At 39.4% G+C, this 13,729-nt stretch overlaps 1 protein-coding gene across 1 annotated transcript in view; it reads left to right on the plus strand.

Moving 5' to 3' along the window:
• WIF1 (WNT inhibitory factor 1) overlaps window positions 1-13,729 on the plus strand; it is a 68,899-nt gene that overhangs the window by 36,519 nt on the left and 18,651 nt on the right. The window contains exon 3 of the mRNA XM_041754305.1: window positions 6,157-6,265. Coding sequence (XP_041610239.1) covers window positions 6,157-6,265 — 109 coding nt within the window. The remainder of the gene's footprint in view (window positions 1-6,156; window positions 6,266-13,729) is intronic.

A 13,729-nucleotide genomic window follows, 5' to 3' on the forward strand; every position in this document is an offset into this window, starting at 1 on the left:
TACATGGGAAAAGTTTAATAATAATACAGGACTGTATATGTTTAAGGGCCACACTGGTTTGAGTCCTATTGCAGGCCAGTATAGATGAAAACCCTGGGAGATAGGTATGGCTATGATGTATTCAGAGCAGGCCAGTTGAGCTCCAGAAAAGGATCCCTGTTGGGGAGTAGTCTGAAATCAAGGAAATTTGGAGCTAGACCATGAGGGACCCTTAACAGGCTAAGGGCCTTATCCTAGAGACAAGAGGTGACATGAAAGCATTGCAATATGGCAAGTCTGATGTCTCAATTAGATATATTGGTTCATGTCATGATGGAGATTTTATTTTATTTTATTTTATTTTAATTTATTTATGATAGAGAGAGAGAGAGAGAGGCAGAGACACAGGCGGAGGAAGAAGCAGGCTCCATGCACCGGGAGCCCGATGTGGGATTCGATCCCGGGTCTCCAGGATCGCGCCCTGGGCCAAAGGCAGGCGCCAAACCACTGCGCCACCCAGGGATCCCATGATGGAGATTTTAAAGAGGAAAAATAGGAAGATATTTCAGGAAAAGTTATAATAATGCCAACATGAAGGCCTAAGGGCCAAGTTAGGGCAGAAGCAGTGGGAATGACAGGCAAGGGGCAGAATCAAGATTATGCAAAGAGAAAGGACAAGTCTTTGATGTCTGTGTGGCTATCAGGACACGGGGTAGAGGCAAGAAACAACAATGACTCAGAGGTTCAGTACTTTTGTTATTGGAAAAAATGATAACTCTGTTGACAGATACAAAGACGTCAAGTGAGGCTTCTGGCTTGGGAAGGTAATGAATGAAGCTCCGTGCACATGAGGAGCTTGGCCACGAGGCAGTGGGAATGGTTTGCATCGAGTGAGCATCATTGCCCAAAAGGAAATAGTTCCATCTGTACAAGTGCGTGAGCTTTATGATAGAGTATAAACAGAGAAGAGCTGAGGCCTGAGTCTTAGTGATTTTTTGAGATCATGAGCTGGGAGGAGGAGGGTTAACAAGGAACTGCAGGAAAAGCAAGGCATGGGAGAAGAATCAGCAGTGTCCCAGCATCCAAAGATAATGAGTTGTGCGTCTGAAGGATGACATTTTGCAGGGAGGTGACAAGAAGAATGCCCAGGAAGAATGTGAGATCTGGCAATTTTGGGTCTAGACATTCAGGCGTCAGATTATTTTAAGCATTGGGTGTGCTCATTCATTTTGTTTGGGACTTTAACATCAAACTCTTTTGCTTTCTCGCTTATTACTTTAGTAGATTTCTTCTTGCCGTTCGCACACAGCATAGGAGTTTACTTCAAATCGCTCTGGTAATTCTCATACCGAATGCCTGGTTAATCTGAACACAACGTGTATGCTCTGATAATACCAGGTTCTTGTGAGAATTAAGTGGACAGTGACCGGAGTTTAGTAAACACTCAATAAAAATTATTTGCACATTTTCAAGCTTTATGGCATCTGTATGCTTTGCATCTGTCAATCGCCTGAAATTTCCTTCAGGGCAAATCTGATACCTTTATTGTTCCATGTGCCTCATGAACACTTAGGTCAGCATCGTGATACATGAAGTTGAAAGAGGTTGGAGAGCCATGGTTTTATGAAGAACCCTTGATTCTTAACTCAGACGCTCCTGTAATTATCGTGCTAATATATTAGATTAAGTAGGCACCACAAACCCAGAACTTCAAAGATGGAAAAGAAATACTGGATTCCCTCTGTTCCTCCCAATGGTTAATGCAGTTCTCTGCTTCCTTTCTGTGTGTCTACCCAAGAAAGAGGGCCAGAGCGAAGGCCTTCTGAGTTGTCCCATTTTGCTGTTTAAATAATGTCTTCATCTCTTCTGGAAGGAACGACTTTCATATTCAGCCAAGTTGCTTGGAAGCAAGTTAAGTGGCCTCTAGCACTCACTCCTCTCTTGATAATATTTGGGTGTCTTTTATACTTCTCCATGAAAAGAAAATTTACTGCATGGGAAACCAGGCCAGCAAGATTTTTCAGCGACTTAATTTAGAAGTGAATTATTCTCCTGAATAGACCCATTCTTTGTTTGAATACAAGGCAATCTTTTCATGTGTTTCTCAACTAAGCACCCTACTTACCTCTACCTGAGTTTCCACTAGTGTCATTTAATAAAACAAAATGTACTTTTCCCTAATAGAGGTTTCGTGCTCTCCAATATGCCACCTCCCTATTACAGTTCATACTCTGAGTTCCTTTTATCTAACTAATAAATCTACAATCTGTGAAACTTGTTCCCAAACTTGAAAGCGAGCTTGCTGTTCTCTTTGGCATAGAATTTAGGTTTTATTTGCCCCCAAATAAGTGTTTCCAGTGGAGAGGTTTGAGACTAAGACTGTTTATGGTATTATAAATAAAGTAAAAACAGAAAGTCCTGTCTAGAACTTAAACTGTGACATTATAAATTTAACATTTATTTCATCAGCCTTTTTTTTTTTACTTTGAGGGAAATATTTTAGCCATTTAATAATTAAGTTAAATGAGGAATATAGGTTATCTCTACTACCTGGTGATGATACCTGATTTGCAGAAATATTTTATATGGCATGGGTGGTTTTGCTAGGTCTGTTGATAATGACAGAGTGAAACATTGAAAGAAATCTGTGTCAAGATCAGAGACAAAGGGTTGGTCAATTTCTAAGTAGTTTTCAACTTGGAATTTTTAAGAAGGAAAATGGTAAATGGACAAACCTCTTTAAAATGTATATGCCGAGGGGATGCCTGGGTGGCTTAGTGGTTGAGCATCTGCCTTCAGCTCAGGTTGTGATCCCCGGGGGTCTAGGGATCAAGTCCCACATTGGGCTTCCTGGAGGGAGGAAGCCTGCTTCTCTCTCTGCCTGTGTCTCTGCCTCTCTCTGTGTGTGTCTCATGAATAAATAAATAAAAATCTTACAAAATATACATGTGTGTGCCAAGTATGATGGAAATTATGTATTTCAGAAATTACAGCATCGTTATCATCTCCAAAAAGGAGGATTAACAAAAAAAAAAGTTTTCTCTGGAAACTGCCTATTGCAGATAAAATCCAAACATAAACTGTTTTGACCAGTTCCTGCTGTAAAATATAATCTTAGTATTGCAGCAGAAAAACTGATATTTACTGATTCTCAGAGAAATCAAAGGGACACCCTAAAACCTCTAGTGTGAAATTTGTTATTGATAAGATGAGACTATTGACTATCTGGACAAATCCATTGAACCTGGCTGCATCGTGCTAAGCAGTCACACCAATACTGGTTACAAACTCTCTGACACTGAATATAACGGATTCTGAGCTTACCAGTCTACCTGATGGGGTCATACTCAAAAGCAACAACTGGAGACCCAGAGGCTCTATGGAATTGTTTCTGGACCCTGAGTGAAATTCTTTCAGTTCCACATTCTTTGAGCATAGTCAAAAGCTTTTGAGAGACACATTCAGAAGCTACTTTACTACTAAATGTTGTTTTCTTAAAGCACACTTTCAGGGAGGGGCACCTGGGTGGCTCAGTTGGTTGAGGGACGTGACCATTGATTCTGGCTCAGGTCATGATCTCAGAGTCATTGGGATCAAGCCTCATGTCAGGCTCCGCCCTCAGCACAGTTTTCTTGAATTCTCTCTCTCCCTCTGCCCCGCCCTGCCACTCCCAATCAATCAATCAATCTTTTTTTTTTTTTTAAAAAAGCACACTTTTAAGACGACAAGAGATTTAAATCAAATTGTTCCATGAGCACAATCTCACTAAATAAAAGGTCCAAGAATATTTCATCTATGATCAGAGAATTCTACAAACAGAGCCAATGATTATCACCAGCCACGCAGAACTGAAACAAGGTACATAATTAGTGTTTGTTTTTAAATAAATGTCTTTATTTCACTAGGAAAGGCATGGAACCACTTGTAGAAAAATTGGGGGGAAATCAGTATCAGTCCTACACAATCATTGTTTTAATATGGGTGGCTAGTCTTTCATCCTTTTTCTTATTAACACACACAAAATTGTTAACTTATATTTAATTGTATTTTTATTCATGCCCTTTTAAAGTATATCACCCATATAAATTTCATTTATAATGTGATGAAGCTCAAAGATGTAATTACGGAACAGTAAATGACAACTTATGAAATGGTGTTTGAAGCAGTCTAGCCAGCGAAATGTTTTATTTTCAGCATGCTTGTGCTCTACCCACCCAGCTCTTTTCCATCATGATATGTACTGTTAATACAAGTGTTCAAAATAAGTCTTGGGACGTGGGATGCATTACACAGGTGTTCGCTATGTTACTGTTGCTAGTCGTTATTCCTGTACTTAGTAATACAAATAACCCAAAGGTATTAATTATAAGGACATACATCACTAACTCCTTTCATTAATGCCAACGAAAATATGTTTTAGAACAAAATGTTAAGTGATAAACATTATCTAGATAAGCAGAGAGGGAAGCGCAGCTGGTAGAGGTCATTTAAAACAGCTGGATTCAGGAAACACTCCCTAAGAAGTAACCCACTTTTAGTAGTTGTTGGTTTTACTGCAGGGTCAGAAATCATCTCTTTTTTTTCAAAGGAATTCATTCCAAATTGAATTACCTTGACGGGCAGTGAGGAGAGCACTTGATGGGATGAGCACTGGGTGTTATACTATATGTTGGCAAATCGAACTTCAATAAAAACAAAAACAAAACAAAACAAAAAAAACCCAAACAAATTGAATTACTTTTCCTGATGACACTCCTTTCTTTCATCGGACTTCTTGTAACCCTCTGCCTTCCCTCAAACAGGGTAGGAATCGACTATCTTAAAACTCTTTATCCTCAGGGCCCTCCTGGTGAATGAATTTAATAAAATTAATTCACAAATCTTTGTTACCCATAAGGAAGGACCCTTCATGGTGGTCATGTGGAACATTGCCACAACCCAAAGAAGGGGCTGCAGTGGGAATTTAGTCTGTTTTCCTGGGGAAACCAAGAAGTGTTTTGCGCCAATGTGCTGCAGGTGTCACCCACGGCAGCTGGGATGACCCCTTTGCATGACCCTCCTCACTTGGAGTCCCTAATAGCTAGTACATTGATACTAGGACCCAAGGCCACAAAACTGTGTGTATATGTACGAGGTATCTCTTAATTTTCTCCATATTGGGAAATAAATTGTATACTGACTATAAGAAAGACTATATTCTTTTTTAAGTGTTATTCTAGCCCATGCTCATGTAATTCATAATTTAGTTACTTAACCCGTCCAAATTCTGCATATCTCTACAGATAACCGCAGAGCCACTCAGCTCACCTCTCACTTTGACAACAGCACTAATTATTGGTTGTCCTCCCTTCCCAAGTGAGAACACATTGTTTCCATCACAAATCCTTTGAATAACCCAGTAGAGAATCAGTTAAGCATCAAAGCTCTCCAGGGAGATTATGCTTCACTATTTTCAGTTATTTCATGCCTATTCAAGTAGCAGGAACCATTTTCTCTCCTAGACTTAGTGGGGAAAATGAAAATGTTTACAAAGTCAAATTTCACAGCATGCTGTCATATTGCAGTAGCGGTTTTTACACTTTTAGGCTTCTCTCTCCATAATTAAATTGAGACGTGAAATGTAAACCTGCCAAAGAAATGATACTGAAAAATAAATATTTAGAGCAAGTTCATTACATTTTGGGCTTTAATATCTTCTTTCGTCGATAGCTTACTGCATTCATTATCCCTTGTTTATTCCAGCTTTCCAAATTCTGATCAAAAGACTCACCTCAGATTTGAAAAGAATTAAAGAATGGCCCAAGAAGCTGCGATGGATCTTCTAGGGACTAGTTGCTGATTGTTTTGACACAACCTGTTTCCTTAGGAGCATTTTTTTTTTCTCAATCCTTTTAAGAGACAACAACTAAATAATATCATAAAAGGCTACCTTGTGGGTATTTTGGACAGATGTCATTAATGTTTTTAAAGCACCACTTCTCTCCCAATGGAGTCTGATTATAGAGTTCTAAAATCCAGAAGGGTGAGTTAGGCCTACCCAGTTTTTTAGACGTCATGTGTTCCAGATTTCCTGTAGTGCAAAGTGTCACTCTCCCATCAGAGGAGTGACCAGTTAGGAAACACCTTCTCACGCTCCATGGTTCCCCTGGTACTGATTGTCAATGCCTTTTATTGTAGGAAGAATACTTCTATGAATTCCTGTCCTTACGCTCCCTGGATAAAGGCATCATGGCAGACCCAACGGTCAATGTCCCTCTGCTGGGAACAGTGCCTCACAAGGCCTCAGGTGGGTGGTCTTTGCCTCGGGGGAAAGTTTACACTTAAACTATGATGGTGACCAAAATAATATTGAAGGTCCAGAAGCCACTCATCAGAGGAATCATGGAATAATTTCCTGAAGAGATCCGTTGATTTTTTAGGGCAACTCAATTGTTATGTCCCTATCTCTTTGGGGCAAAAAATTAGGATGGGAGTGATGAAATGACTTTTCTCTTAATTTGCTAAAAACTCTACATGGCCCCAGTTTGTATGTGATTCCAGATTAAAAAAAGAAAGTCACCACATGAGATGTATCCAGCCAATAGTTATGAATTAACGTAGTACACATAAATGTGACAAGGATGCAAAGCAAGTCATTGGGGGAAAATGGGATGCATCAAGAAAAACACCCCCCAAATGAGCATGGTACTGAATAGGAATTTGAAGGAGAGAAGACACCTGGAAATGTGGGAGGTTAAGGGGTTAATATGTCAGTGCTAATCATCCTTCTCTGCTGAGAAAATATAGTATGGGGTATTTGTTTAGAGCTGTTCGGCCTGCAAAATAGCAGCTCCTTCCTGATCTAATTTGAGTTCTGGGAAGGAGCCAAGGCCACAATTACTGCTCCATTCTACAAATTAGAAAATTAAGCCTTCTGAGGCTTCACTGACTTTCCCAAAATCATATATGACTAATAAGCAGTGGAGCGGAGAACAGGTTTCATGATCTTTAGAGAAGTACAGAGATCACTTATGCTAACATGTTCAAATACATGTTTGTTTCTTTCTAGTCTATAGAGATACATTTTTCCAGAGTTGTGAAAATATTACATACTTACATACTTGGTTTTGCACTGTGTGGTTTTTTTTGTTTGTTTGTTTTTGTTTTGTTTTGTTTTGTTTTTTGCTTTTAACTTTTAACATAAGCATTTTTCCATGCCATTTTAGATTTTTCCAAAAGTTGTTTTTGATGCCCTCATTATCCATTTTATGAAAATACCCATAATTGGTTTACTCATTTCCTTATTGTGTGTTACTTAGATTATTTTCGGGGATTTCATACTAGAAATATGACAATAAGCACTCTTTTTGAAGTAATAGTTGGTCACTGAGCAGGAGGCCTTGTCTTATTCACCACAACTGCCAACAACGGCCCAGCACGGAACAGGCATTCAGAAAATACTTATTGGATTAATGTGTGTACCAAAATCTTTGCACTCATCTCATTATTTTGTTAAAGTAGATTCTTAGAAGTACAATTATTGTGTCAAAGGACATGAACTATGAACATTTTAAAGGCCTTTTAGAACAAATTGCCAAAGTGCCAAATTAGTTTCCACAAAGGTTGTGCATTTGTGCCCTGGCTAGCAGTGTGGGAGAGGGCCTCACTCACCGTAACCTCATCAATGCTGGTTCTTAATCATGTGAGCTGTTCTGCTCACTTAAAAAGCAAAAAGTGGTTTCTTAGCGTTCTTTTGATTTTTTTAATTCCAACTGGGGTAGAAGATGTGTTCCTCTATCTATTAGATGATGTAAAATATCTGTGTACCACACTCATTTTTTATATTGAAAATATAAAACAATCTATTGATTTGCAAAGCTCCCTATATATTAACTGTCTACACTTTCTGGCATATTCTTCAGTTTATTACTTTTTTTTAAGGTGAGGATATTTGATTCTAAGTCCTATGTGATCACAATTATCTTTCCCTTTGTCATTTTCCCCCTATTACTTTTCTGTTTGGAAGTTAATTCTTATTCCAGAGAGCAGTTATGTGATCATTTACATATGCTTCTGGTATGTTGTCAACACTTATTTCGGCAATAGTACGAGGTAGGGCTCTCACCTGAATTATTTTCCCGAGTATTCAGCTTTTCCAGTGTGAGAGGTTGAATTGATTCCAGATTTGCCCTTTATTTCACATTAAGTTCTTTCATACATAGAGTTTTAGAGCTTACTATTTGTTCTAATACTGTAATATTTTTAGTTTTATACTATTTTTAAATAACTGATATTGTAATCCTGTCCTTTTTAGAAAAAAAATTAGTCTTATTCTTCTAGAGAAATGTTAGAATAAGTTTTTTTTTTTTAAAGCTTTTCACCTTTTTTTTTTTTTTTTTATAAATTTTTATTTATTCATGGAAGTCACACACACAGAGGAGAGAGAGAGAGAGAGAGGCAGAGACACAGGCAGAGGGAGAAGCAGGCTCCATGCAGGGAGCCTGATGTGGGATTCGATCCCGGGTCTCCAAGATCGCGCCCTGGGCCAAAGGCAGGCGCCAAACCGCTGCGCCACCCAGGGATCCCTAGAATAAGTTTAATGTCAAATGAAAATCTCATTAAGGACTAATATGAATCTATGCAATAATTAGGAAATCAAATACCCTTGTAAAGCCCACTTGCAGGTTGCAGTCATCTATTACTTCCAGTGGATCTCTATTTTCACGTCTCATCACTGGAAGAGCTGGGGACCAAATGAGCAGAGTTTTTTCAGTTTCCTGGCATAGGTATCAATGCGGGTGTAGACACGGGTGTGTAATTTGAGGTGTAACTAGCAGCCCTCCCAGAGTATTTGCTTCCAATCCGGATGAGTTTGGGGTTCTACGAAACTCCTGTGAAAGAATGAGGCCTTGGATTCTGGAGATAAACTCACCTGAGATTTGTAGCCCCAAGGATATGGATACCCCGTTCCAGATCCATGGCCATCCCTGTTGCACACAGATGGCATTGCTACTGTAGTTGCATACTGCTACCTCACAGAGACAAGAACGTTCTTGGACGAGAACATTCCTCAGTCTCAAGCCACGTCTCACAGTGTTTCTTTTTAGTCAAAGATCATTTTTTTTTTTAAATAAAATGTTCTTGATCATATTTTTTGCTCTCTCTTTTTAGAAGCAGTCAGGAATAAAACAAATGCAGAATGTAGCTCTCAATTTCCATTTTATATTCTCGAATTTTTCCTTTGTCATTCCCTGATTATTAAAGGAATATAAGCTCATTGTAGCCCATTAAATAATTAAATTCATTATACAGTCACATCAGCTCAACTTCCAATAAATCTTGCATCTTTGGGTTTCCAATTTAATGCTTATATCCTAAATCTTCCCAGCTTCATTCACTTTAGTGTCTAGTGAAAAAAGCTTCCTGAAATTCTGTTTCTTCAGAATCTGAGATAATCAAATTGTGAATATATGGAATATATGATGTGAGAATATTTTAATACATCATGCTGAGATAAAACTTCAATTTCTAATAATATAGAATCTTTATAAATAATAAAATTTAGGGGAAAAGCTGATTGATGCTTGGACAAGGTAGGATTAAAAAGAATAAGCCTTCTGGGCTGAAGTGACTTATGCATGTGCATGCACACACATACACAACACACTGCATGTACAACCCCATCGTCCCCACACAGAGGGTTTTGAAGGCAGATGCAGGTTTGTTTGCAGAAATGCAGGTGCAAGATGTTTATGGGAATTTTAGCTCATTGCAGGGCAGTTATTCATTAGCCTTATGAGCTCAGTCCCCACAGTAGGAGCAGCAAGGGTACCTTGAATTATTAAAAAGTAACCAAATCAGTGTGTCTTTGCCCCTAAACATCCAGGTAATATTCATTATTCTACCGGTCTATTTTATATCCTCATGCTGCTAAGTTGTTCTTTCATCCCCCCAGACTCCTCTATGTCAAAGCATTGCATGAAAAAGAAAACTCTTGATCTTTAACAGTTACGAAGCGCCTGCCTTCTGGCATCTGAAGAAAACAAAAACAGGAAATACAAACTGCAGGCTGCTTCAGTAAAATTGGGTAACAAAAAACAGTTTCCATAAACCCAAGGCTTTGCCTCTCTGAACACGGTTTCAGTCGTACCGTGAAACCAGCAGAGCAGGCTTGTTTCTCAACCAACATTTCCAGGAATTCCAAGTTGAGAAATGTTTCAGTAGGTGCTAATGCTGGAGGGACCATCTTCTTCTTAGCGATCCCAGTCCTTGGGGGAAAGTGAAGCCCAGGGAAGGTGCTCAGGATTTGCTGAGACAATGAACTGCTGCCAGCACAGCCTAGAGCACTGATGACTTGGTGCCATCGCACAGCCCTTTGTGGTCAGGTGGTGCTGAGGATGTGCTCTCTCCTCTCGTCTGGTCTCTTCCCTTGTAAGGACAGTGGCTCAAGTGACCAGAGGCTCCCATCTCAGAGTGGAAGAGGTGTTTAATCAGAATACGCTGGCTGTTTACTTCCCTTTGAGAGTTAGTTTATGTGCAGTCAGTTAGTGGCACGAGTGTCCCGGAACACCATGTGAGTTAGGTTCAATCTGCTTTCGTTTTTTCTGGGTTGTTTTCATTTACCTCAGTCTCAATGATACAATCTAGACTTCCCCGGAATTCACAACATCTGGACTAATTTCATCTAGCTGTAGGTAACAGTGGCCCTCCACTCATATGCTTATTGTTGCAAAAACACAACGTTGCCATCATGTTGCTGTTACTCCTTGGAAGTAGGGAGTCTGTGCTTTCTCTACCTTTGAGATCTCTTTTTCTTCATGGATGCGTTTTTCTGCATACACACTGTTAATGTCTTATTCTCTGCATCTCCCACTGTCGATGGTGGATTTCTGTGTGTATGCATTTGTGTGTACGTGTGCTGGTGTGTGTGCCTTTGTGTATAAAGGTATATGGGTGAGTCTCCCCACAAGGTTCATCTTTGTGTCTGTCAGTGACTAGTTGGTGATGCACTAAGTTGGTGATATGCTAAGTACTGAAGTTACAAAAACCAGTAGGATATGGTCCCTGCCTTTGAAAATCTCATCCTTAGTGAAGGATGCAGAATCATAATTAAATCATTATGTTCAAAGGCAAGCATATGTAGAGGGGCTCTCGTGAAATACATAAATGAAGTGATTTAGGCAGGTGGTGTTAGGGAAGGTTACAGAGAGCAAGTGCTGTTTCACTTTGGTCTTGAAAGACAAGTAGGAGGACACTGGACAAAAAACAAGAGAAAGAATATTCCAAGCAGTAGGATGGGTGCACGGAGTCAGGGGAATGTGGACCTGGACCACATGTTGAGGAAATGAAAGAAACCTAGTTTGGGTAGAGCACAAGTTACAACTAAGTCAACTACTAAAGCTAACTAAAGTCAGGTGTTGCTTTTTGGTTTTGTTCTTGTTGTTGTTTTTATTTGAGAGAGAGTAAGACAGAGAGAAAGTTGGTGGGGGGAGTGGCAGAGAGAGAGGAAGAGAGAAGATCCCAAGGAGATGCACCTGCTAAGTGCAGAGCCCAACGCAGGACTCGATCCTACAACCCCAAGACCATGACCCGAGCTGAAATCAGGAATTGGACCCTCAACTGACTGAGCCACCCAGGTGCCCCAGATGGTTCTTTTAATAAAGCAAATTTTTTTCCAAATAACTCCAAAAGGTATAATTGTAATTCTTATTACTTGAATGGTCTTATAGATAAATTTATAAACAGAAAGGAGGACAGATAGCATTTGCATAAAAGGAAATCACATTTCTATTTCATATTTTAAAACTGAAAAATATGCAAGTATAAGTAGTGTAATTTATACATCTTTTATTAATTTCTACTTTTATCTAAAAGTTAATTCATTGAGGGGTGCCTGGGCGGCTCAGTTGGTTAGGCGTCTGCCTTCAGCCCAGCTCATGATCTCAGGGTCCTGGGATCGAGGCCTGTGTTGGGCTCTCTGCTTGGGGGGGGGGGGTCTGCTTCTCCCTCTCTCCCTCTCCCTCTGCTCTTCCCCTTGCTCATGCTCTCTCTCGCAAATAAATAAATAAATTTTTTTAAAGAGCTAATTGAAACTCATAAACTAGGTACCCCTTAACTTTATTTATTTATTTTAAACTTCCTTTCAAATCATTCTGTATTGAGGAAGCCCATACTTATGTTGACATACTTCCTGTTTTGAAAGAGATAGGTACGTGTTGGTAAAACGTTTCCACCTGGGCTGAGGGAATTTGCGATGTGTTCATTTTTAATTGAAGTTGTATTTGTTAAGTTGTGATTATGAAAATACGCACAGGTTTAAACCTAGGGTGTTAGATCTTTAAAAGATGAAGAAGAAAAATACTTCATATGAATATTAACATGAACATCATTTTAGATTAGTACATTAATTCTTAGAGATAGCTTCCTTTTGGTTTACTAAGAGAATAGAGATGCTACATCTTTAGTTACCTGCCAAGATTGCCTGAAGTATTTCTATTCAAAGATATAAAAGACTTTTTTTTCTTTTGCATTTGACAGAATAAGGCCATAACTATGCTACCTGAGTGAGTGCTTTGATAATATTTTTTTTAGAGAGAGAGAGAGCAAGAGTGGGAAAAAGGGAGGGGGGGCAGAGGGAGAGGGAGAGGGAGAGAGAGAATCTTAAGCAGGCTCCATGCCCAGTGCAGAGCCAGATGCAGGGTTTGATCCCATGATGCTGAGATCATGACCTGAGCACCCCATGAACTACCTTTTTTAAAGAATTAAGTGGGCTGAGAAGTGGAGGCTGAATAAGGTCCAGGAAAAAGATCACCTGGAAAATAATAGCTTGGATGATTACATGTGGCGAGAAAATTCTGAAAGTTTCATCTCTAAGAATCCTTTCAGGTTCTTCCAGCCTTTTATGCCTCAGGATGGTTATTGACCTCCCCTGTCCATGCAAAAGATTCATGAGAAAGAGTAACAGAATTTTGGAACTGAACACAGCGAAATTGCACTGGAAGAGTTAACAATTGAAGGAAAATTGTCAGCGCTTTTGCTTCTTTTTGAAATGGAAATTCCTACAATGGATTTTTGTGTTTTGTAAATTGGCATTTTCACGCATAAGATTTCATTAAACCAAGGCTTTCGGTGGAGACAATTTTACTTTGAAACGTCAGACACAGTTTTGGTTTTCTCTTCCTTTTTATTTCTGTTAGAATGTCTGTATTTCCTTTTTACCTTTTAATTTATTATTTGCATTGCTCAGATCTCAAGATTCAGGAGAACTGGAAATCCGTATTATTTGAGAATGGCACAGTAATAAACACTGACAATGCCAAAGCCTTGAGAGAGGTTTTTGGTTGTCAAGCACATTAAGATTATGTGACCAGGGACGCCTGGGTGGCTCAGCGGTTGAGCATCTGCCTTTGGCTCAGGGTGTGATCCTGGGGTCCTGGGATCAAGTCCTGGATGGGCTCCCTGCAGGGAGCCTGCTTCTCCCTCTGCCTATGTCTCTGCCTCTCTCTGTGTTTCTCATGAATAAATAAATAAAATCTTTAAAAAAAATTTATGTGCAATGCGTTATAGAAGAGCAAACCAATTTCCAAATCATTCCTTTTTAAAACCTAGGGGAAAGGTTTATGAAAACTAAAGGGAAAGGATTTTTCTTGGCTTGGTATGATTTCCCCAAGCTTGGCAGTAATAATAACCTGCTGTATACAATGGCCACAATAGCCAAACTGTGGAAGGAGCCTCGGTGTCCATCGAAAGATGATGGATAAAGAAGATGTGG

This window comes from Vulpes lagopus, chromosome 5 (assembly GCF_018345385.1).
Source record: "Vulpes lagopus strain Blue_001 chromosome 5, ASM1834538v1, whole genome shotgun sequence".
Taxonomy (NCBI): Eukaryota; Metazoa; Chordata; class Mammalia; order Carnivora; family Canidae; genus Vulpes; species Vulpes lagopus.